Source organism: Oikopleura dioica, chromosome PAR (genome assembly GCF_907165135.1).
Source record: "Oikopleura dioica chromosome PAR, OKI2018_I68_1.0, whole genome shotgun sequence".
NCBI lineage: Eukaryota > Metazoa > Chordata > Appendicularia > Copelata > Oikopleuridae > Oikopleura > Oikopleura dioica.
The window spans coordinates 9,714,010-9,733,950 of record NC_137293.1 but is presented as its reverse complement, the minus strand read 5'-3'; the positions used below and the strand labels follow the sequence as shown (position 1 = coordinate 9,733,950).

At 40.1% G+C, this 19,941-nt stretch overlaps 10 protein-coding genes across 15 annotated transcripts; 6 read left to right on the top strand and 4 right to left on the bottom strand.

Moving 5' to 3' along the window:
• The first annotated feature begins 260 nt into the window (after positions 1–260).
• LOC145705250 (abscission/NoCut checkpoint regulator-like) lies at positions 261–2,512 on the top strand. Of its 2 annotated transcripts, none has more exons than XM_081782712.1 (6): positions 261–364; positions 425–748; positions 894–1,065; positions 1,457–1,579; positions 1,964–2,053; positions 2,328–2,512. In XM_081782712.1, the coding sequence occupies exons 2-6, from the start codon at positions 621–623 to the stop codon at positions 2,364–2,366; spliced, it is 552 nt and encodes a 183-aa protein (XP_081638838.1). In that variant the 5' UTR covers positions 261–364; positions 425–620; the 3' UTR covers positions 2,367–2,512. The 2 variants fall into 2 exon arrangements, with proteins under 2 accessions (XP_081638838.1, XP_081638837.1); XM_081782711.1 differs by having other exon boundaries at positions 263–371; positions 496–748.
• A 35-nt stretch (positions 2,513–2,547) lies between these two features.
• On the top strand, positions 2,548–3,580 carry LOC145705251 (ras-related protein Rap-2a-like). The gene is made up of 4 exons (XM_081782713.1): positions 2,548–2,816; positions 2,904–3,020; positions 3,072–3,228; positions 3,274–3,580. Exons 1-4 carry the CDS (start codon positions 2,699–2,701, stop codon positions 3,434–3,436), a joined length of 555 nt encoding a protein of 184 aa, XP_081638839.1. The 5' UTR covers positions 2,548–2,698; the 3' UTR covers positions 3,437–3,580.
• Positions 3,581–3,722: 142 nt separating this feature from the next.
• LOC145701718 (DDB1- and CUL4-associated factor 8-like) lies at positions 3,723–6,221 on the top strand. Its single transcript, XM_081778935.1, has 7 exons — positions 3,723–4,493; positions 4,572–4,943; positions 4,978–5,236; positions 5,279–5,643; positions 5,683–5,842; positions 5,889–6,004; positions 6,049–6,221. Exons 1-7 carry the CDS (start codon positions 4,068–4,070, stop codon positions 6,142–6,144), a joined length of 1,794 nt encoding a protein of 597 aa, XP_081635061.1. The 5' UTR covers positions 3,723–4,067; the 3' UTR covers positions 6,145–6,221.
• Positions 6,222–6,255: 34 nt separating this feature from the next.
• On the bottom strand, positions 6,256–7,689 carry LOC145705240 (uncharacterized). The gene is made up of 4 exons (XM_081782700.1): positions 7,400–7,689; positions 6,892–7,356; positions 6,553–6,846; positions 6,256–6,510 (listed from the first exon to the last, which is right to left on the bottom strand). The coding sequence occupies exons 1-4, from the start codon at positions 7,610–7,612 to the stop codon at positions 6,373–6,375; spliced, it is 1,110 nt and encodes a 369-aa protein (XP_081638826.1). The 5' UTR covers positions 7,613–7,689; the 3' UTR covers positions 6,256–6,372.
• A 366-nt stretch (positions 7,690–8,055) lies between these two features.
• LOC145705241 (regulation of nuclear pre-mRNA domain-containing protein 1A-like) lies at positions 8,056–9,673 on the top strand. The gene is made up of 8 exons (XM_081782701.1): positions 8,056–8,249; positions 8,292–8,453; positions 8,502–8,633; positions 8,684–8,984; positions 9,035–9,097; positions 9,138–9,246; positions 9,332–9,383; positions 9,430–9,673. Exons 1-8 carry the CDS (start codon positions 8,106–8,108, stop codon positions 9,523–9,525), a joined length of 1,059 nt encoding a protein of 352 aa, XP_081638827.1. The 5' UTR covers positions 8,056–8,105; the 3' UTR covers positions 9,526–9,673.
• Positions 9,674–9,731: 58 nt separating this feature from the next.
• LOC145705243 (exosome complex component MTR3-like) lies at positions 9,732–10,969 on the top strand. The gene is made up of 4 exons (XM_081782703.1): positions 9,732–9,937; positions 9,979–10,320; positions 10,532–10,784; positions 10,829–10,969. The coding sequence occupies exons 1-3, from the start codon at positions 9,766–9,768 to the stop codon at positions 10,693–10,695; spliced, it is 678 nt and encodes a 225-aa protein (XP_081638829.1). The 5' UTR covers positions 9,732–9,765; the 3' UTR covers positions 10,696–10,784; positions 10,829–10,969.
• Positions 10,970–11,014: 45 nt separating this feature from the next.
• On the top strand, positions 11,015–14,193 carry LOC145705239 (PAN2-PAN3 deadenylation complex subunit pan3-like). 2 transcript variants are annotated; one of them, XM_081782698.1, is made up of 13 exons: positions 11,015–11,128; positions 11,192–11,258; positions 11,303–11,380; positions 11,428–11,613; positions 11,659–12,101; positions 12,149–12,260; positions 12,303–12,403; positions 12,446–12,612; positions 12,658–12,881; positions 12,922–13,018; positions 13,065–13,169; positions 13,209–13,322; positions 13,366–14,193. In XM_081782698.1, exons 2-13 carry the CDS (start codon positions 11,195–11,197, stop codon positions 13,577–13,579), a joined length of 1,905 nt encoding a protein of 634 aa, XP_081638824.1. In that variant the 5' UTR covers positions 11,015–11,128; positions 11,192–11,194; the 3' UTR covers positions 13,580–14,193. The 2 variants fall into 2 exon arrangements, with proteins under 2 accessions (XP_081638824.1, XP_081638825.1); XM_081782699.1 differs by having other exon boundaries at positions 11,019–11,128; positions 11,195–11,258.
• Positions 14,194–14,269: 76 nt separating this feature from the next.
• On the bottom strand, positions 14,270–15,306 carry LOC145705246 (uncharacterized). Its single transcript, XM_081782705.1, has 4 exons — positions 15,077–15,306; positions 14,862–15,032; positions 14,534–14,747; positions 14,270–14,490 (listed from the first exon to the last, which is right to left on the bottom strand). Exons 2-4 carry the CDS (start codon positions 14,884–14,886, stop codon positions 14,394–14,396), a joined length of 336 nt encoding a protein of 111 aa, XP_081638831.1. The 5' UTR covers positions 14,887–15,032; positions 15,077–15,306; the 3' UTR covers positions 14,270–14,393.
• Positions 15,307–16,454: 1,148 nt separating this feature from the next.
• On the bottom strand, positions 16,455–18,495 carry LOC145702807 (uncharacterized). Of its 4 annotated transcripts, none has more exons than XM_081780080.1 (8): positions 18,176–18,495; positions 17,914–18,132; positions 17,722–17,870; positions 17,190–17,678; positions 17,052–17,122; positions 16,851–17,011; positions 16,679–16,811; positions 16,455–16,637 (listed from the first exon to the last, which is right to left on the bottom strand). In XM_081780080.1, exons 4-8 carry the CDS (start codon positions 17,450–17,452, stop codon positions 16,546–16,548), a joined length of 720 nt encoding a protein of 239 aa, XP_081636206.1. In that variant the 5' UTR covers positions 17,453–17,678; positions 17,722–17,870; positions 17,914–18,132; positions 18,176–18,495; the 3' UTR covers positions 16,455–16,545. The 4 variants fall into 4 exon arrangements, with proteins under 4 accessions (XP_081636206.1, XP_081636205.1, XP_081636204.1 ...); XM_081780079.1 differs by having other exon boundaries at positions 16,457–16,637; positions 16,679–16,789; positions 16,823–17,011; XM_081780078.1 differs by having other exon boundaries at positions 16,458–16,637; positions 16,679–17,011.
• A 283-nt stretch (positions 18,496–18,778) lies between these two features.
• LOC145705173 (uncharacterized) lies at positions 18,779–19,686 on the bottom strand. The gene is made up of 4 exons (XM_081782628.1): positions 19,427–19,686; positions 19,166–19,387; positions 18,957–19,121; positions 18,779–18,913 (listed from the first exon to the last, which is right to left on the bottom strand). Exons 1-4 carry the CDS (start codon positions 19,644–19,646, stop codon positions 18,834–18,836), a joined length of 687 nt encoding a protein of 228 aa, XP_081638754.1. The 5' UTR covers positions 19,647–19,686; the 3' UTR covers positions 18,779–18,833.
• Positions 19,687–19,941: the final 255 nt, after the last annotated feature.

Sequence of the window (19,941 nt, the reverse complement as noted above, 5' to 3'; positions counted from 1 at the left end):
GAGCAGCTCTTGAAAGATTTGAAAGGTGCCTCTTTTGTGTTGTGTTACAGTAATGACTCGATTTAATAATAGACATTGATGATCATACAGAAGCCACGCGCCTTGAAGTTCAAAAAATCTATCGCGACATTGGGAATTTAACCCGCGGACGCATGACACACATAAATCTCGAATAACCTTTCTTTTTTAACACTTATGTTCTCTTTCTGTTCAAAAATTGCAATTTCGAATTCATAAAACTAATTTCAATTCATCTAATTGTTTCTCCGCCTAGGAAAAAGAAAAAGGGATGTCTTCGCAGTGCAGCATTTGCTTCGAAAAATTCGGGTTCTTCCGAGGATCGATTGATTGTAGTCAATGTTAGGCAATGGGTGAATCATCTTTTATTTGCAATTTTTTCATTATGAGATTTCACCCGGAAAAGGTTCGCGAGCATTTCTTCTCCTGAACAAAAAATCAGCGTTTTGTTGAACCTATAAAACAGTAAAAGAGCAGTTTGCGCAAAATGCACAAAGAAAAAAGTCTGCCTTCACTGTCGGATTCCTGGGACAGTCCCTTCCCAGCCCACCGAACCGCCAAAGAACCTCTACGGCCGTTCCTCACAGACGCCATATGATAATATGATGGAGATAAGCTCGAAGCTAAACAGTCTTCCTCCACCGGGATTGGAAGAAACGGAGGAATACCGAAAAGGAAAGAAGGAGGACGAAATGATTGAGCAAAGACTGCGCGAATTGAGAGGAGAAACCTTTACCAAGTTCGGTTAGGCACTGTCCGTACTAACAAAGACCGTCGTTCTTGTTGAGAAGCCGCTTGCGACTAAATAATTTAAAAATAGTTGACAATTTGTTTTCCGTTTTATCGTTTTTTCTTCAAAATTCTGATTGTAAAACCGAAAAAGAGCCGTCGAAACCGATCGTTCGCGTAATGAGCATCGCGGACGACGAAATGGATGAGGAAACCGCCGTCTCCAACATTATCCAACGAACAGTCGATGAGATTAAAGTCGAGGAAAGTGACACCAATAACGAGTTTACCGTGGGCTTATCCGAGCGGGACAAACAGGTGAATAATAATACTCACGGATTAGAATTTAAATGCGACACACACATTCATCCCGTCTACCTTCTATAGACCAAATGATTCATAAAACGAACACATAAAAAAAGAGAGAGGGAGAGAATTCGACACTTTCTTGAAAATTCATGAATTTGAATAAGAGATAAACGAAGCTTTTTGAAATAATTTTAGTAATTATTTCCTTAAAATTTGTATTTTATCTTAGTTTTTTTGACTACGAGTGTAAGAGAAGTAGAAGGAGTGATTTTTGAATAAATAATTGTGTTTTGACGTGCGCGCCTAAAAAGTAATTTTCAAATGTGCCGCCCTTGGCGAGATTGGAGCTTATTGGCCCCGGCGCTCAGTTCATTTTTCAATTTTTAATAATGTGGCTAAGATCGAGCAGCGTCTCGCCGCGCTAAGGAAGGATGCGAAGACGGTTCCAATTGATCATAAATGGAGCTGGCAAATTAAAGCAGAAGAGGAAAAGAGGAAGGAGCAGGAAGAAATGGACAAGTGGGTGAGTGACGAGTTTATAGCTTTTTAGCAGCTTGACTATCGACCATTGTTCCGGGAGAGATTGATTATTGCCAAGTCAGAATTCAAATCAGAGGAATTTTAGGACCTGAAACTCATTCAAACTGAATGATGATTTTTTGGATAAATTAAGAATGGGTGAAAAAAAAGTTCACATATTTTCTGAATTTTATTTTTGATAGTTCTTGTTCATTCAAGCTTTCTTTCATTAACCGTTGTTGATTAATATGTTTATAAATGTCAAGCAATAAAAAACGAATACACCCGTATTCTGTCGATAATTTTAGTAGCACACTTTCTTTGAAAAGAATAAACGACTCGCGCTGCTGTTTTTGATAAAAGTCTCTTTACAATTAAAATTATTCAGTGCTGTATTTGCAACGACGACGGGAGTTTGCGTTGTCACGGCTGCGAAGAGGACGTCTTTTGCCAACGCTGCTTCAAAGAGCAACACAAGGAAATTGGCTACTTTCTTTTCAATCTCAAATTTGGAAATTACAAAAACGAGCAAATATTTTTTTGTTTTCAAAAAATGCTGCTTTTCAGCATTTCAGAATTTCCTGAAAAGCTCAATTTTCTCCTGAAAAGGGGAAGTAGGGGAATCCTGAGTCAGGAATTTCTAATTTCAAATTTGTATTCAGCGTTTGTTTTATCTCGATGGGCGCATTTTTGACGCGAACAAAAGGATTAACGAGCCTCGCGTTTTTTTAGTTTCGTAGCCGCCTTTTCAGTACTACGACATTACGGATCATAAATATTCACGCATTTGAGAGATCGCGAAAGAGAAAAAATTCAAACTTTCCTTCATTTTCTTCGTTTTCTTTTCAAGTTCAAATGTATTCAAGCCAAATAATACGCTCCTGTAACGACACGCATGTTATGATTAATTTCAAATCAAATACTTTCTGCTTTTCAATCCATCCTGATCGATTTTCTTTTTCAGAAAAAAACGAGACTACCTTCAAAATATCTGAAGAGATTGAGGGTAGTTGAATGATTGTCGATTTCGAGAAATAAGCAACGGAAAATAACAAAGAATCAGAAGAAGAGAAGACACACATTTGAAGCGTACGATCGTAAAAGATAAATACACAAGAAAAAAATGCAGAACCGAGAGTACAAAGTTGTGATGCTGGGATCCGGCGGCGTTGGAAAATCCGCGCTCACTGTCAAATTTGTTACCGGTCAATTTGCGGAAAGATATGATCCGACCGTCGAAGGTAAGCGCATAATTTGCATAATAAGCATAAATTCTAGCGTAACACCGTATAAATTTTATCATTGAAACTCATCATTGTATTCTTCAGATTTTTACAGAAAAGAAATCGAAGTCAATCGAGAACCAGCAACGCTAGAAATTCTCGACACAGCTGGAACCGAGCAATTCGCATCAATGAGAGATCTTTACATACGCAATGGCCAAGGTAGCTTTGAACTTAGTTGATGAGAACAGATTCTCAAATTGAACTGTTTAGGTTTCGTTCTGGTTTATTCGATAACGTCGATGCAAAGCTTTTTGGATATAAAATCAATGAGAAATCAAATTTGCCGTGTGAAGGGAACAGAAAGAGTGCCTATCGTCCTCGTGGGAAACAAAGTCGACCTCGAGCGTGACCGGGAGGTTCAGAGAAAGTAAGACCGACAAAATCCGTCCTGATTGTATAAAAAAACTTGTAGCGACGGACTTGGACTGGCGAAAGAGTGGGGCTGCTCGTTTTACGAAGCCTCGGCAAAAGCTAAAATCAACGTAGACGAATTATTCCAACAGGCCGTCGAGCAAATGAACATAATGGGAAAAAACAAGGGCAAGCCAAACAACTCCTGCTGTATAATACTTTGAAAAGTGAAGAGAGTCAACTTGAAAAAAAAAACTAAAATTCTTTCCTACTGTATAACATCTTATCATCACGATATTACTATTATTGACCTATCACAATGAAACATGAAGCTTTATTACTGACTGCAAGACATACCAAGCAATTTATATATATACGCTTTTTTGGCTTTATGACTCTAAATAAGACGATAAATGAAAAGTACGCCAACTCATTCGAATAACCGTGCCTCTATTTCAATGAAAACAATTAGTTTTTGCAATTGCATTTTTCAGTTATCACAGCTTTTATTTCATTTGCATTCATTTCTTTCGCTTTTTCGTTTCTTTATTGCTTTTCATCAAGTCATTTTTCCACCCGCTGCATCACAAAGATCCACCTCCGAACCAACCAACATGTAAGACCTTTTCTCAAAGACACGCAGTTACTAAATCATTCATCATCAATTTTGAATTTACAGAGTCCTAAACTCAAGAAAAAAGATAGGTAGAACCGTGTTGAATTCCGCTGTCTACCTCGCTCAAAAAACTGTCACCTTTTCCTGCTCTTCCCAAGATAGACTTTCCCTATTAATTCTATTATTTCTTTCAATTATTCTGAATTACGAATGTAAATATAAATTTAAACTAAATATTGATGCATCATCAGAACATGTCGGATTCAAGCTCGAACGAAGCTGAAGAAGAAACTCGAGAATTTATGACAGTAAGAGAGGAAAGAGAGGCTCGGGTGGACATTCAGCAAATGATACAATCCGCTAACGAGCTTTTGGATTCCGCAGGTCTTCCCGAGCAACCGCTGCAGCAAGAAATGATGGAGGCTGGGCAAAACAATGAGCCCGAAAACAGCGACAGCGAAAGCGATGATTCCAGTCTTCAAAACAGCTCTTCCGACGAATACGTCGAAGGGGATATTTCTTTAGACGACATCATGCCTGCAGCTTTGGCGAGGAGAATAAGACGGCACGACGAAGAACGAGAAGTGCCAGAACGGATCAATGTCCGAGAAGCGGAACTGAAAAAGGAGTGGATGCGAAAACTTGAGACTTTTCCGATGAGATATGTATGAATTTCAAACAAATTGAAAATTTCTAAGCGGTGATAAATACGAGAATATACTGTTTCTAATCCTGATTTAAAGAAGGCCGAAGAAGCAATAAAAAAGTCTTTTCCTGAAGAATCACCCTTGAAGAAATTGTTCACTCTTCCGAGCGCCCTTCGTTCTCGTTGCGCAAAACGCCCACGAACCGGGTCTTTTCAAAACAGAGTTTACCTCGATGCGGCTTATAAATTCTCCGATACCTGCATGACGGAACTAACTGGACATACTGGCTGTGTGAATGCGCTTGGTTGGTCTGGTGATGATCAGTTTATCGTCTCCGGTTCAGACGACAAGTGTATTAACTTATACAAAGCGATGGGGAAAGAAAAGAAACCGCAGTTCAGATTCTACACAGGTCATCAAAGCAATATCTTCCAGGAAGGCGGCTCAATCAAAGAAAGAAGCTTTTCAGTAAAAATAATGATTGAGCCTCGAAAAGTCAAAGTTCATTCCCTACCAAACTAATAGAAAGATCGTGAGCTGCTCGCGAGATGGAGCAGTTCGACTTACAGAGCTGGATAACGGTGGATGCCCAGTTCGCCTGTCCGAGGAAGAGCCAACAAAACTACTTGTGAAGCATCGTCTTTCTGCGCATAAGTTGGCGTTTGTCCATGGAACCAGTGTCATCCTATCAGCGGGAGAAGATGGCCGAATTTATCAGATAGATCACCGAGAACCGCCCAAAAATCCTATTATTCGTCTAGGTTAGATATTCAAGCCTGACCATTATTTATTATCAAGCTCAGATGATAAAGTTATGTACGCGATCGACTGCCAGCCAAACGGATACGAATTCGCCGTTTGTGGCGACTTCGCACACGCCAAAATCTTTGACCGCCGATATCTGACGTCTGAAATGACGCTCGGCAGTTCAGAAAACAACGCTCATTCAATCACTTGCCTTCGATATAATCACACTGGTACAGAGCTCTTGTTGAGCTACCAAAACGGCGAGATTCATCTGATGAACATCAATGAGAAAAAAGTGATCAATACTTTTACCGGACATCAGAATGAGCAGACAATTAAAGGGGTTAACTTCTATGGCAAGAACTGTGAATACGTCATTTCTGGCTCTGATTGTGGCCGCTTTTACATTTGGGACTCAAAGGTGCCCTCTCGTTTTCAGCCGAGTTTAAATTGTAACTAGACGGGCGCACTGGTCAATTCTCAATTTGCGGATGGAACGGAACTCTCACCAGGAGTAGTTAATGTCCTAGAGCCAGCGAAATCGATCCCAATGCTTGCCACATCCGGTCTTGATTCGGAAGTGAAGCTGTGGACTCCTTCCGATGACGTGTTCCTTGAAGGTAGATTCAAGATTATTTATACGATTTAATCCGTTAAACTTTAAAGACGAGGATCGGGTATCTGAAACGAAAGATCAAATGACAGAAAACATCAATTCAGGCCGCGCAAGTCGCCGCGCCCGATTTTCTTTTCTTGATCGACTGCGTCTTCTCGAATACATGGTTGTACTCAACCAAAAAGAAAAATCTTTGACAGTTATTTTTAGGCGAGACGAGAGCGAGCTGCCGATGACAGTTCCGACAGTGATGAAGATACTGACGACGACGAAGAAGAGGGTGACCGAGGTTGTCGCCAAATGTAACTTTCTTATCACTTCTTCACTTTATTCATTTCACTCAAGTTCTCACCGAGAGGCTGTTCTGTTCAATAAAAGTTCAACACGACATTTAGTTTTTATCATTATATTTTTAGATATCGAGTCGGTCTGAAATGGAATATTCACAGTATGTGTTCATAAAAATATATAATGACTGGCATGAATTTGAGCTTTCGCTGTGTCGCTTACGATAAAGAATTATAAGGTTAGTATTTATCCTTCAAGCGGAGTTGCAGGGGCTGACTTTGCCAGCTTCTCGAGTTCAGGTAGTTGAAGATACCAGCGAAGTCGATGAGAAATATGGAGTGGAATGGATGGTAGGAGTTTTGAAGGGAGGTGCTGTCGAATTACCTGATAAAAAATGAAGTTAAGAATAGTGAACTGAAAATGTACCTTTCGCGCTTGAGCTCTTAACGAACGAACTTGAAGTTTAGAGCTCGCAATTTCATCTAGCAAGGCATGTTTATGCATCGACCCGTAGAATGGTCTATCAGGAACATTTTGATAGGGACTCATTCCGGCAATAAAAAGTGCCTTCAGCCATTTTACTTCTGATCCATGCTTCAGGAGACCTTCCAACATTGAATTCGTAAAGCCAGGTTGAATCATCAGCAAATCAGGGTTTGCGCCGTATCTTAGTAGCTCGATGAAAATTTCAAATTGGTCGTACACTATCGCAGTATATATCTAAAGCAGATGATCATTCAGCTGTCATGAAAATATACCACTTACAGGAATAGTTCCAAAGTTAACGCGATGCTCAAGCCCTGGTCTTTCTCCATCGGGCGATGCTCCGTACTTTAATAGTAATGATGCTACTTTTGGCATTCCGTCCCTCACTGAAACATGCAAGGGGCTCTCTGCCGAGTCAGCAGATCCATTCGGATCAGCTCCGTGTTCTAGCAGGATCTCAAGCGACCTTGTGTGGCAATATTTCGCAGCTGCAAAGACTGGAGTTTGTCCACGGACATCTGGTGCGTCTAAATCTATATTTTTCATTTTCACGAGGTGCAGGAGCGTTCTTTCAGTCCATTCAAGCTCAACACTAGCGACGATCCACAGTGCACTGCGTCCGAAGCTGTCTTTTTTGTTGATTAGGGAGGGCTCCCTTGCAGCGATGTTATCCATTCTTCTTGTGTCGCCAGCGCGAGCAGCGGCGTGGAATTCATTTGGCTCACCACAATCGGCAAATCTTTTCTAAAAACCTATTGAAAAAATATTGTAAAATGATGTACCGTACCTTTAGTAACAACGAAATATCAATAGCAGCATCTTCCACGGAATTCTCTAATGTAACTTCACTGAATGTAGCTGGAGGAAGAGGCAAATTTGCCGGCGGAGGGGGTGGTGGAGGAAGAGATATTTGGGAACTAGGAGGAGGTGGTGGCGGAGGAGCAATTTGTTGCGTATCTGTTTGACGAACCACGACTGTTTCAGAAACTCGAATGTCCATTTTTTTCTTTTCTTTTTATTCTTGCATTTAAATTTTGTTTTGACCTTGCGTAGTTTCTCTTTTTGTGCAGTTTATAAGTACATTGGCGCGTTAGCACCCTTGACGAGTGGCAACTGACGACACAAGAACCACGATCAGCAAAAATAGATTCGGATAACACCTTTGATAACGCAAGTGAACTTGCCGCTTACAGGTCTCCCGCTGTGACTCGCGCTTTTCATTCAAATTTTGAACTTCAAAATATTCATGCTCGAAATAATGTTTCTTTTAAGATTAACCAAGGAAAATGAAATAACAGAAGCGTCGGGGTATGATCGTGAAGGCAGAATGTGATAGTTTAGAAATGTCTTTTTTATCTACTATTGTATTTGAATGAAGAAATGTGATTGAATCTATAAGAATTTTGATACTCTGAAACAAAAATGAATCAATAAAATTTAACACTAAAATTTTCTTTAATTTCAGAATAAATTCGGACAAGAAAAGGCTCGGGATGGGTATAAGCGAGCCCTTCAGTGTCGATGTCCTCGACAACAAACTCAAGAATGAACTGAACAAAACTCAGGAGTCCGTGCAGAGCATTTCTCGCTGGCTGATTAAAAATCACGAGCATGGCGATGTCATTGTCAAATCATGGGTAAATTTTCTTCTCATCAATTGAACTTTCCATTTTTTTCAGCTCCGTATTTTACTGACGACCGACAACAACTCAAAGAAAAAGTCTCTGGTCTACTTGGCGAATGACCTGCTTCAAAACGGACTAAAACGAAAGGCACCCTTTCGAGAATTTTTCCTTCCGCATTTGCCCGGCGCTTTTGCTTCTTTTGGAATTTGTGACCAGGTAGCCTCGCTTTTTCGAAAACGGAAATTTTCAATTAATCAACTTTAGCGACTTTTGAAATCGTTGATGAATGTTCTTGCTGTTTGGGAGAATCGAACTGTTTTCACTGAAGAATATGTAAAAGGTCTGCGAGGAGTGCTCTTTGCGGAACAGCGGCGCCAGTTAGAGAACTGTATTGAGGTAATTTTTGAGCGCTTTTTTGGCTTGCCAGCTAGAATGTGGATTTTTAGGAGCAAAAAGGAAAGCCACAGATAGAAGATGCAAGCATCCTCGAAGAGAGCTACAATGTGAACACGGAAATGAACGAAACTGCGAAAAAGTTGTCGGAATCGCTGGACGAGGCATCTAGCACCGTGAATCGAAACAAACATCGCGAGGCGAAGAGAAAGCGAAAGAAGGAAGAGAAGAAAGCGAAGAAATCGAAGAAGAAAAAGCGAAGGATTGAGCTTGGTCCGCCACCAGAGACAAAAATCGACTTATCAAAGCTGGAGCAAGACATTATTCAGCTAGCGGAAGACGCAGCAAGCTCAGGCAAATTTAAAAATTGGTTTTTATTCCCTCAACTTATATTTATTGTGAAGATATTGCTGAAAGACAAAAGCTAGCTGCGCTGCCAAATGAAGTGCAAGATGAATCCACAATGGGTAATAATTAACCAGTAGACGAGTTTGACGGTATTTTTAGACTACATCAATGAGTGGGGAAGTCTGGAGCTCATGTATCAACTGGTAAATCGCGCGGGGAAATTAGTCGGAGCCTTTACGGATCGAGTAATGGACGAGCAGAAATACAGGGGCGGTTTTAAATGTTTGAAATAACAGAGTCTGTTAAACAGAATCGTAAAGTTTTTTATGAAAAAATTTAAAAACAACCATCAGAACTGTCCTGACAAAAACGCTGATGCACGCGAAGAATGAACAACTCGCTGTGGTAAAAAAATCTGATCTATCGCTCAAAAACTCATCATCCTTTTCAGTTCAAGCACCAGAAGAAAGACTTGAAGAACAATCGCCGCATCATCGAAGCGTTCAGTAATATTCTCGACGGGCTTGATGAGGAAAAGCAAGCATAGCACCGATTAGGCTTGATCACGACTATTTTCACCGCCAGATAGTAATTTTTCAAAAACTGAAAGAAACACGCATCTTTGACATTTCTGACAAAACATTCAGTTTATTTCCCTTCTTTCCAAAAGAGTTAAAAACCATCATCTGTTAGAAAAATTGTTAATTTTGCATTAAAATTAAAACCCTTGTCTGTAAAAATCAATTCGCGAGTAAATCATGAATCATTTCAGGGGATAATAAAGAGCATGCCAGATCAGAGGAGACTGCCCTTCCCGGAGGATTCTGTTTCGTACAAATTGTACATGAAAGACAAGGGAGTGAAGAAAAGCGAAGAGGGAGAGGATGAGATTTTGTTGAATTCTTCGGTCATTAAAAATGCTAATGGAAGCTCGTATGTTGAATACAACGGCGCTAAAGGTTGATAAGGAGAAAAAAGTCTGACTACGGTTGGTTTCTAGTTATGGTTGCTTGTATTGGCCCAAAAGATCTGGCTAAACGTGAGGATTTCTCGCTCAGCGGACTGTTGAAGATAGAACTGTCATTTTGCGCCTTTGCGTCTCGCACAACTCGACGCGTCCCCTCTAGAACAACGGAAGACGAAAAAGAACAGGCCCAAATCATCGAAGAAGCACTCAAGTCGGTGATCCTGCTCAAACGCTACCCAAAGAGCCAGATTGACATGCGAGTTCAAGTGATCTGCGAAGGGCTGGCGGAAACGACCACAATGGCCGCCATTGTCACAGCGTGTGGACTCGCCGCAGCTGATGCCGGCCTTGATATGTACGGCCTCGTCGTGGGAGGTAACGGCACACACATTCGGATTTCGAAGAGAGAGATCTTTTTGAAAGATTATTTGTGTCCTTTTTAATTTTGAAAAAATCCCAGTTTCGATATTTTCAGATGCTAAAATTTTTAGCCTAAAAATAAATATTATTTTATTTTCAAAAGTCCATTTTGCGTTGTAGTAGATCTTCCCTTCTTTGTTCGACTTGATTAAAAAGCCATTTCTAGCGGCGACAATGGGAACATTCGCATCGATCATGCCTGAGCTGAACCAAGTGACCGGAATCCTTTCAGTAGCCGAAAATATAGAGGAAGAAATGAAGGCTGTAAATAAGCGAGCGCAAGCCCTTTACCCTGCCATTATGCAACATCTGAAACAGAAAGATGTTTGACTAGAATGAAGGCGAAATTTTTAAATTCTTGTATTCAGAATGCCTGAAATGTCCGATTTTCGATGGCAAGATGATATTTATCAAATAAGGTTGCTTGTAAAAAAAATCGAATCGTCCTTCAACGAAATTTTAGTGAATTACTCAACACAGGTCTTGATCGAGAGACTCTCCTCGCTGCTATCAACTGCATCGAGCTTGGCGCAAATCCACAGGCCGTAGCCAAACTCATCCGGGACGTGAAGTCCCGTCCATCTTCTTGAATTTTCTTTGGAACTGCCATTTATCTGATCAAGAATAGCTTGTTTATTTTCTTAAAAGAAACTTGAAATTTGCGTATTTCAGACGAAGTTAGACAAAGTGTGGCTAACGGGCTTACGAGCCCGGTGAGCTTCTGACAGATGGGAATGTGAATTTGAGCATAAGCGACGCTCTGGTTAGTTTCCTTAGAATTTTAATCCATCCATTATTATATAAATGGAGACCAAAATTTATTCAGCAGATGACTTTCGATTACGGGGAGCCGTCAAATGCTCCGAGCTACAATCTGCAATCCGAAAGCCGAGGTTAATTTTTTGCTATTTATTCCGATCACGAATGTTATAAATAGGATTAAATGGGTCGCACCAGAATCAGTTTCCGAAGATGGAATTTCTTCCGGGAACACGTTTTCCTGGTGGCAAAATCGGTGAGCATAATTGTGAAAAAAATTACTTCTTAATTCCCATCGTCTAGGTCCTGGAGGCCAAATGATCCCGCAGCCAACTCCTCCACCGTATAATCTCCAGAATAACCACTCATCATCAAGCCCTGGTTTCTCCCCCTCAAATTTGGACACCACAGCGTTCAGCCGTCCTCCCATTTCTGCCCCCGCAAATCCTTACTCGATGCAGAGCCAACTACCGCGCGTTCCCGACCCCTGTTAGCATCAAGTGTCTTATGTCAAGGCTAATAAACCTTTTATAGTGATGGAGAACAACTACAATAATTTGATGCAGAATAACCTGCTTCCAGCACATCTGCATCATCATGCGCCGGGCGGGCATCCTCTTCAACCCGCGTTCAATGCTCATCACCAGCACCCAGGGCATCACCCAACTCCCCATGCTCATCCACTTCAACATCCTCATAATAATCGCTCCCTTCAAAATCAAAACGGCGTCGGCCAGCTGTACAACTCGATGATGTATGATTACAGCGGCGCCGACTATAACTACGTCCGCCCACCTCCCCAGCCACAACGACCCTCCTTCTTCATGGATGAAGACATCCGAGAGCGACTCCTAAACCAACAGTTCCTTTGCCAACTTAGTCTCCATGACAGTGGCGAGGAGCTGCGACTGCCACGAGAAGTCAATACGTATCACCTGACAGAAAAAGGAAGTATCCTCACAAATTCTTATCACGAGGTAATTCTGCACTCCCCTCAATTCGAAATGCAACATTTCTTTTATAGCTGTATCCACTGAAAAAAGAGCAAAAATCATCTACACTTCATCCCATGGTCACATCATTATTCCGGGCGAATAATAGAGACGGCCTGCAATACACCCTCAAACGAATACACGGTATTTTCAGTATAAAAACTTCCATTTTTATATTCTATTTAGCCTGTACAAGTGTTTCAAGGTCCGGGCAACAAACGATAGATAAGTGGAAGAGTATTCGCCACGCAAATATTGTCCGTCTTCATGAAGTTTTCACGACGAAAGTAAATCGCTTTCCTCCGTCCATTTCGCATTGATCTTTTAAGGCTTTCCAAGACAACTCATTGGTGTTAATCTACGATTTTCATCCAGCAGCAGAGTCGGCACTCGATCTTTTCTTCCGACAATCGCACCATATGGGCCCGAAGCACAAACCTCTCTTGAAAGAGAGTGTTATTTGGTCCCTTATCATACAAATTACTTCTGCTCTTAGGTAAGATAACCTTTATTCTTCTGCTTTATGAAAGATTCAAAATAGAACGATTCACGCGCATGGACTTGCCTACCGATGTCTGGAACTATCGAAGATAATTTTTATTGGCAAAAAACGAGTGAAACTAGCCGGAATAGCAGTGACCGATCTTCTCCAAGGAACTGGAGAGAGTCTAGCGAGGAATCAGCAACGAGATCTAACTAGCCTTGGCTACGTTATTTTGTCTCTCACGTCAAATAATCTGATCAAAGGGCATCATGAGCAAATCGGTAATTTTGACCCCCTTCTCTAAAATAGTTATTTTTGTAGGAAAATTACTAGACTTTGTGTCAAAGAAATACTCCAAAGATCTCCACTCCTTGATCTCTCAACTCGTACTTAGCGGCGCTGGAATGCCAATGAACAGGTTATCTCATCGTTTTATTCGATGATTGCAAGATTGTATAATTCAGGAGGATACGAAATATCAACGACTTGATGCCACTCATCGGAGCTCGCTTCTACACGATGGTAGACGACGCTCTTGTGAGAGGAGACGAGATTGAAAATCAGCTTAGGTAAAATGATTCTTCGTTCTTTTATATGATTTTTGATAGTTATACGCTCGAAAATGGTCGACTCTTCCGGCTGATTTGCAAGCTTGGAGTAGCAGACCGCGGAGAATACGGCCAGTACGAAACTGGCGATCGCTATTTGCTCAAACTCTTCAGGTTTCACTTAACGTTTCTTGAACTTTCTAACACGAAATCCAAGAAACTATTTATTCCACCAAGTCGGCCCAAACGGCACTCCTTTCATGGACCTTTTCCATGTGATCAACTGTCTGAACAAACTGGACTCGGCGAGCAGCGAGCGTTTTGTGATGAATTCGCGGGACAACGAAAACGTGCTCGTCGTGTCTTACGCCGACATCCACCACGCACTTCAGAAATGCTTCCAGGAGCAGCTCGACCACCCACCGTCCTGATATAATCAAAACATCGAAATCTGGTAACTTGGCTCCACTCGTTAAACTTTTTTTACTTGCTCAAATCGTCGATTTCTCTTTTGTTCCAACTTTATCGCAAGAATCAAGCAAATTCATTTATTTATTTAATGATTCTGTTTATATTTTATCCTCCTTACTGTCACAGCTGTTTTTAAAGTCGCTCTTCATTCTTTTTTTCTTTCCAGGGGAAATACGTTTTCAAATATCCTGAAAGAGCATTCTGCTAAGTTACTGAAAATCCATGTTTCTATGTACAGTTAAACACCGCCACTTCTCTCTATAGCTTCAAAAGTGTATTCAGTAGAGGGTCTGTAGTCCCGTAGTAGTTCAACAAAACTTTGCGCCGGCGTTTCCGAATTCCGAGTTTCGCCATTTTTTTGTATATGAATATCCTTCTTTATTCAGCCATTTATATTCATATTTTATTTTCTATGCATTGTAACCTGCAATCTCCCAAATCACTCTTTTACGGAAAACTCTTGGGTTCTCAAATGCAATTCTCGATGATTTTACTTCATGTTACATGAATCATGTATCGACTGTTCCACTTCAACAAAAAGTTACTCCTACAAAAATGCAAAAAAAGCATAAAATGTTATCAAAAATTATCGAACTAAAGTTTGATAAAATCATCAGACTTTTGTTATTGCAGTATTTAAATTCTTGAATGGTTTAAGTATTAGTTAGACAGGCAGTAACTTGCTTGCAGTAACCCAGACGCCCAGAAGCTTATTTAATAAATCTCAACTCAGTTTTATGTGCTTATATATTGCGAAACTTGTTGCAGAACTTGTTAAACTGGTTTAGGAGAGTCGGGTTTTGAGGCTGCATCCCTTGGCAGTCGTAATAAAAGATCCTGAGCATCAAGTCGATGTTCTAATGTCGATCTTCTGAGAAATGTATGAGTACGACTAATAATAGTGTTTTTCTTACCTTGTTGGTCTGTTGTTCTTCCCCTTTTTCATCATCGCTTTCTGCGCTCTCTTTCGTCTTATCATTCCAAGGGCAACGATGATCAAGCAGACCAGGAAAAGACTGGCTCCACCGCTGATGAGTATCCAGGTCACTGGCAATCCCATCGCTATTGTGCCGTCTCTCGTCGTATTTTGTGATTGATTTTCGTGAGGGATGCTCTCCGTCAACGTCTCTAAAAGAAACTCAAAATTAATAATGCTTAATAAATAATCATATTTGTATTGATTATTAATGCTTATCCCTTAGACATGAAGGCAATTTTTCCTCTCCACCGATTCGCCCTTACCATTCTTTCGTAGATCTCCATCCATCAGGAAGTTCAAGTCTAAATTGCTCCAAAGAGGATCTCTCAAATAAATCGTCTTGCTTGTTTCAACGATGCGATTTTCGTAAACACTTAGGTAGTCAACTTGACAATGAAGTGCCGTCTTTCGCCCAGAATCGTAAATTTCCAAGTCTTGGGCAAAATAATCAACGATTATCGATGATTTATTCGCTTACCTCGTGAGCAAGGGCAGTTTCGACTGTTTCTCGCTAGATAAATCGACGAATAAAAAATTCTCTTTGAAAAAGTTTTCGCTCTGGTGCAGACAAAATTTCCGTTTACGAGTTGGTTGGGTTTTACGAGAAGGTGTTGTTTTATGTTTTGACTGAATCAGAGGGAAAGATAGCTACAATTACTCGACGCTTTTGTTAGATCGAGCGAGGACCGTTTCCAATCACCCTGGCAATTAGGCGCTTTGTCTTCGATACAGCTGTCGAACATCCACTCATCTTGGTTGCTGCAATCAACGAGGACTTTTATTGAGGACTGACTCGAGCTCGTGAAAATCATTCATCTTATGAATCTCAATATTCACTTCCTGTCCTTGATCACTAGCGGAAAGCCATCTGACTTTCGGCGCTTCTGGGAGTTAGAAACATTTTTTCTATCAATAGAAAAACAAGGTTCTGAACTTTTCCTGGAAAACTGTGGTCTATTCGACATGTCGATTTGGATATCGCTGTTTCTAGCTTGACAAATGCAGGACTATGAACTGTCTTTCGGTCACTTTTCTGTTATGTATTTTGAGATTGAAACTCTTGACCAAGTTCCTAATCGAAGAATAATTCCTTTTCTCCCACAGCTCAAGATAGTTCCATCGTATATTGTCGCGAGATCTTTCAGGAGATACTCATCCTCCCCTCGCTTGATAAATTCTGGGCATATTTCATTCGGGCATGCTCGAATTTTGAGCTTTTTCTGGCATTTGATAGCAGCGTAAGTTTTCTTTTTCAGGATCATATTTTCAAATGACAGAAATAAAGGTAGAGAGCGGGTTTTTAAGCGGCCTATTTCGTTTTTATTTCGAAATTTAGTAAAACTCAATCAACGTGGAGAATTTGACCCGTTCCTCAGATAAGTCAACAGCAAAAACGTCCCTTTCTAAAAAATCGAATCTTCTATTTTCTCTCATAAAATTATCTGCAAAAGAAAAAAAAAATCGCCCTTCACAAGAAAATCGCGTACTTCATGAATCAGAAGCGGATCATCCTCTGAGATTCCCTAATCCCAAAAAGTTAACTTTTTCGCTTGGCTGAGTGACAAACTCTCACCTCGCAGAAAATGTTAAGGCTAATAGTTGGATCAAAAGATTTATCAGAATCTGCAAGTTGAAAAGTTTCTAAAAGATGAGAAAACCTGTATTGTCGTCCAGTACTTCGTTGTCAACAAAACTCATGAATAAATTTTGCTCTTATCTAAGTTTTTTGTTCAAAGAAATAAGGACTCAAGCGTTTGATTTGACGGTGCTTCATCAATTCTTGACATTATATCGGAAGGGGATTTTCTTTTATGATTTATGAAAATCCTTCTGAGTCCCAGGTTTTTTTCCGGACCTACTTTACTGATATTTCTTTCCCTATATATCCCCTCTTTATGTCTGAGCTTATCTATTTCAAATCAAAATAAGAAGTTTTTGTAACAGTGGTTAGGCATTTGAGTCGTATTTCTTACAGATCTTGAGACCCACTGTTAGAAAGTAAAGGCATGTCGCTGCAAAAGCTATGTTCAGCATCATCACTAAAATATATTTTTAAAAAATATCTTGCTTATTAAATTACTTATTGCTTCTGCCCCTGTAAACCAAGACAGACGCTCTTCGTTCGTTTTATAAACTGGTGGCGGCTCTGGCGGAGAGATGTAGGCAAATTGAGCTTGTGCTTCAGGAGGAGGTGGAGAGTGAATGGGATTCTGATAAAGGGAAGGCGCTTGAATCGTTGTTGTTTGTATCTGCTGATTTGAAATTGGTGAGCTGGGATTTATTTGTTGATTATTTTCCGTGGTTTGTCGAGCATTATTTTGTTCATTGATTGAATACTCCTGTATTTGCCTATTTTTCGCAGCACAGAATTGATGAATCGCCTGGCCCATTAAAATATCAGAAAAACCAAGTGCTAGAAAGATAATTTATTGATTAAAACGGCAAGTGTTTACTTAGGCTGGTTATTGAAAGAGAAGCTCGTAACATCGGCCAAGGCACATTTTTATGGCCGTGGTTACTGTGGTTGTAGGAGGATATAAAAGTAACCGAAAGTATAGTAAATTAACTAAATTCTTATATCCGTTCCCTCTCCATGATCGTTATCGCTGTAATAGTCGGAGAAAATAAGTATAATGATCAAAACAGAAGCAATTAGGTTGAGAATACAAACGAGCCAAACCAAAAAATATTCGGAAAACACATTTTTGTGCGTCACTTTGTTTCCAAAAAGGAACGAGACTGCAAACAAAAATATATTGTAGAAGATCCAAAGACAGGCAGGGATAAATGCCCCAGCAATGTCTGCATAATAACAATAGCCGCGATCATCAATTGCAAGTAAAATTTCTTCCATCAAGATCTTGATGAAAATACAGCAGTCTGAAATTTATTCAAACGTTTGCGTGCTCTCTATGAACAAGCTAAGAATGTTGACGAAATGACTTTTCAGTACAGTAAAAGTTCAAATTTGAAGTCTTGAAAGAGTCATTAGGCGTTTGAGTCGTACTTCTTGCAGAGCTGAAAACCCATTGCAAGATAGGAAAGGCTGATTGCAGCAAAAGCGATATTAAGAATCATCACTAAAATATTTCTTAGAAAAAATTCATACTTGCCCTCAATTACTGAAAGCTTCGGCCATTGAAAAGTAGCAAGGTGTTCTTCGCTTGTTTTATAGATTGGTGGCGGCTTTGGTGCAGTGACGTAGACAGTTTGAGCTTGACCTGGCTGAATTAATTGAACCTGTCCGTTTGGAAGTTGAATATAAGTCGGAGCTAAAAATATCGTGAAATATGTTACATATGTTTTCGGAACAACCTTGTGGAGTACCCTGAGGTAGCGATTGATTAGGAGGTGCTTGAATCGTGACTGTCTGCTGCTGTGGATATGCTGGAGGTGGGACTATATCTGATGGCTGATCGACTGCAGTTGTTTGAGGAGCATTTTGATTGTCAGAGTACTCTTGGATTTGTTTATTTTTTGCAGCACAAAATTGATGGATGACTTGAACCATCAGAATTACTGAGAAACCCAATGCTAATAAGTTTTAATTTATCAATTTAAAATGAATTAAAATTACCGAGAGTCGTCATAGAAATTGTAGCTCTAAACATCGGCCACGAAATTTCGGAATTATAGTAAGAATAATCGTAATTTTTACTGTAGTAGCCGGAGCACCAAAGAACGATGATCAAAATGCACGCAACAAGGTTTAGAATACAAATGAGCCAAACCAATGAATATTCGTAGAAGACATTTTTATGTGCAACTCTGTTTCCGTAGCAGAAGGAAATTCCGAGCAGCACTTTATTAAAACCAATCCAGATGCAGGCGGTTACGAAGGATCCACTGATATCTCCATAATAACAGTAGCCGCGATCATTAATTGCTGGTAAAATCTCTTCCATTACGATTTTTAGGAGAAGAAAGACGCATACAGTTCATTATAAACGCGACTATTTGCAAACTCTTATTTGACGATTTACAGTTGTTGACATTAGGTGAGTATGTAGAATCTTTACTAATCGTAGGACTCAAGTTCCTATGATTAATTTATCGTTGACTATGGGTAAGATAGCAACTCAGTTACTCTCTCTTCTCTATTCACTCGAGTCTGCGCCAAAGCCTTTACTTTTAGAATGTTCATTATCTATGTCACGAAGATCCGAAACATATTGGAGATTTATTTTAGAAGCAAACTTTTATTCTAGCAACTGAATGTTTGGGACAGAAAAATCTTAATAATAATAACATTGATCCAGACCATAGGCAAGATATCCAACGCAAATTGCAGAGAAGGCAATATTCGTCATCATTACTGAATTGCTATATTCAATTTGATTTGAAAACTAATGACTTACAGAGAGTCTGTGCTACTGCGAAGCTATAGAAATGTTGTTCGCTTGTTTTCACAGGATAAACTGGTTGAGGTGCTGGATTCGTGACATACACAGTTTGAGGTGTTTGCTGCTGTACTGTTTGTATAAGCTGAAGCTGACCATTTGGTAATCGAACGTATGTCGGTGCTGAAATAATGATGAGTATCTTATTAATCTAATTGCTTGCTTACCGACTGGTGGTGGCGGTGGTGGAGCAGCCACAGTCTGAACAACGACAGGTTGTTGCTGAGGCTGAGGTTGATTCTGGTAAGGTGGAGGAGCAAGATTCCCGTTTTGATCAAATTGAGTCGTAGCATTTGTCTCAGCGACAGCATTCGCCCGAACTTGCTGGTTTTTCGACATGCAAAGCTCTCGTATGACTTGTATCGCTAGCAAAGTAGAGAAAATCAGCGCTAAAATATCATGCAGCTAAGAAGCATAACTTATTTTACCTAAGCACGACATTGCTAGACTTCCACGAAGCATACTAATCGCACCATAATCGAAGTAGTAGGTAAAGATAAGACAGCATGCAATAAAGTTGATGATACATATAAGCCAAACAACAGCATACTCGTAAAAGACATTTCTGTGCGTTATCGCGCTTCCATAACAAAATGAAACTCCTATGATCGCTTTGTTGAAGCAGAGCCATATCCAAGCTGTGACCATTGCACCAAAGACATCATATCTTCTGCAATTCCAGTAAAAAGCTGCAACTTCTTCCATCTCTAGTAGATGTCTATAACTAATCTATTTCTCCAATGCCCTTGCTTTTTATGCAGCCATATTGACATGCTCTTATTAATAATGCTTTCTCAACGAATTTCCGTAACGAAGAAGAGAATTGTCATTGTGTAGGAAAGTCTTCTCGCCTAAGAAATTAACGTTCCACAGATCGCTATATTTTACGAAATGTCAAATCGATATTACTCTGCAAATATTCTGAGGAATCCTCGCTTCATAG

What these genes read in the sequence shown, in the direction of transcription:
- LOC145705250 (XM_081782711.1), top strand. An exon ending in AGGAAGAAATGGACAAGTGG is followed by an intron (nt 1,580 to 1,963) that starts GTGAGTGACGAG and finishes AAAATTATTCAG; the next exon opens with TGCTGTATTTGCAACGACGA. An exon ending in GCTTCAAAGAGCAACACAAG is followed by an intron (nt 2,054 to 2,327) that starts GAAATTGGCTAC and finishes CCGCCTTTTCAG; the next exon opens with TACTACGACATTACGGATCA.
- LOC145705251 (XM_081782713.1), top strand. Translation starts at nt 2,699, where the DNA reads ATGCAGAACCGAGAGTACAAAGTTGTGATGCTGGGATCCGGCGGCGTT. An exon ending in TTACATACGCAATGGCCAAG is followed by an intron (nt 3,021 to 3,071) that starts GTAGCTTTGAAC and finishes TGAACTGTTTAG; the next exon opens with GTTTCGTTCTGGTTTATTCG. An exon ending in GACCGGGAGGTTCAGAGAAA is followed by an intron (nt 3,229 to 3,273) that starts GTAAGACCGACA and finishes AAAAACTTGTAG; the next exon opens with CGACGGACTTGGACTGGCGA.
- LOC145701718 (XM_081778935.1), top strand. Translation starts at nt 4,068, where the DNA reads ATGCATCATCAGAACATGTCGGATTCAAGCTCGAACGAAGCTGAAGAA. An exon ending in AGACTTTTCCGATGAGATAT is followed by an intron (nt 4,494 to 4,571) that starts GTATGAATTTCA and finishes CCTGATTTAAAG; the next exon opens with AAGGCCGAAGAAGCAATAAA. An exon ending in TCAAAGAAAGAAGCTTTTCA is followed by an intron (nt 4,944 to 4,977) that starts GTAAAAATAATG and finishes GAAAAGTCAAAG; the next exon opens with TTCATTCCCTACCAAACTAA.
- LOC145705240 (XM_081782700.1), bottom strand. Translation starts at nt 7,612, where the DNA reads ATGGACATTCGAGTTTCTGAAACAGTCGTGGTTCGTCAAACAGATACG. An exon ending in ATATTTCGTTGTTACTAAAG is followed by an intron (nt 7,357 to 7,399) that starts GTACGGTACATC and finishes ATAGGTTTTTAG; the next exon opens with AAAAGATTTGCCGATTGTGG. An exon ending in TAAGAGCTCAAGCGCGAAAG is followed by an intron (nt 6,511 to 6,552) that starts GTACATTTTCAG and finishes ATTTTTTATCAG; the next exon opens with GTAATTCGACAGCACCTCCC.
- LOC145705241 (XM_081782701.1), top strand. Translation starts at nt 8,106, where the DNA reads ATGGGTATAAGCGAGCCCTTCAGTGTCGATGTCCTCGACAACAAACTC. An exon ending in ATGTCATTGTCAAATCATGG is followed by an intron (nt 8,250 to 8,291) that starts GTAAATTTTCTT and finishes CATTTTTTTCAG; the next exon opens with CTCCGTATTTTACTGACGAC. An exon ending in GGAAGACGCAGCAAGCTCAG is followed by an intron (nt 8,985 to 9,034) that starts GCAAATTTAAAA and finishes TTTATTGTGAAG; the next exon opens with ATATTGCTGAAAGACAAAAG.
- LOC145705243 (XM_081782703.1), top strand. Translation starts at nt 9,766, where the DNA reads ATGCCAGATCAGAGGAGACTGCCCTTCCCGGAGGATTCTGTTTCGTAC. An exon ending in TGAATACAACGGCGCTAAAG is followed by an intron (nt 9,938 to 9,978) that starts GTTGATAAGGAG and finishes GTTGGTTTCTAG; the next exon opens with TTATGGTTGCTTGTATTGGC. An exon ending in GTACGGCCTCGTCGTGGGAG is followed by an intron (nt 10,321 to 10,531) that starts GTAACGGCACAC and finishes AGCCATTTCTAG; the next exon opens with CGGCGACAATGGGAACATTC.
- LOC145705239 (XM_081782698.1), top strand. Translation starts at nt 11,195, where the DNA reads ATGACTTTCGATTACGGGGAGCCGTCAAATGCTCCGAGCTACAATCTG. An exon ending in CAAATTACTTCTGCTCTTAG is followed by an intron (nt 12,613 to 12,657) that starts GTAAGATAACCT and finishes GATTCAAAATAG; the next exon opens with AACGATTCACGCGCATGGAC. An exon ending in GCTGGAATGCCAATGAACAG is followed by an intron (nt 13,019 to 13,064) that starts GTTATCTCATCG and finishes TGTATAATTCAG; the next exon opens with GAGGATACGAAATATCAACG.
- LOC145705246 (XM_081782705.1), bottom strand. Translation starts at nt 14,886, where the DNA reads ATGGATGGAGATCTACGAAAGAATG. An exon ending in TGGAGATCTACGAAAGAATG is followed by an intron (nt 14,748 to 14,861) that starts GTAAGGGCGAAT and finishes AGTTTCTTTTAG; the next exon opens with AGACGTTGACGGAGAGCATC. An exon ending in AAGAACAACAGACCAACAAG is followed by an intron (nt 14,491 to 14,533) that starts GTAAGAAAAACA and finishes TACATTTCTCAG; the next exon opens with AAGATCGACATTAGAACATC.
- LOC145702807 (XM_081780078.1), bottom strand. Translation starts at nt 17,452, where the DNA reads ATGGAAGAAATTTTACTTGCAATTGATGATCGCGGCTATTGTTATTAT. An exon ending in TACAGCGATAACGATCATGG is followed by an intron (nt 17,123 to 17,189) that starts AGAGGGAACGGA and finishes ATCCTCCTACAA; the next exon opens with CCACAGTAACCACGGCCATA. An exon ending in TACAGGGGCAGAAGCAATAA is followed by an intron (nt 16,638 to 16,678) that starts GTAATTTAATAA and finishes AATATATTTTAG; the next exon opens with TGATGATGCTGAACATAGCT.
- LOC145705173 (XM_081782628.1), bottom strand. Translation starts at nt 19,646, where the DNA reads ATGGTCACAGCTTGGATATGGCTCTGCTTCAACAAAGCGATCATAGGA. An exon ending in ACCACCGCCACCACCAGTCG is followed by an intron (nt 19,122 to 19,165) that starts GTAAGCAAGCAA and finishes TCATTATTTCAG; the next exon opens with CACCGACATACGTTCGATTA. An exon ending in CGCAGTAGCACAGACTCTCT is followed by an intron (nt 18,914 to 18,956) that starts GTAAGTCATTAG and finishes ATAGCAATTCAG; the next exon opens with TAATGATGACGAATATTGCC.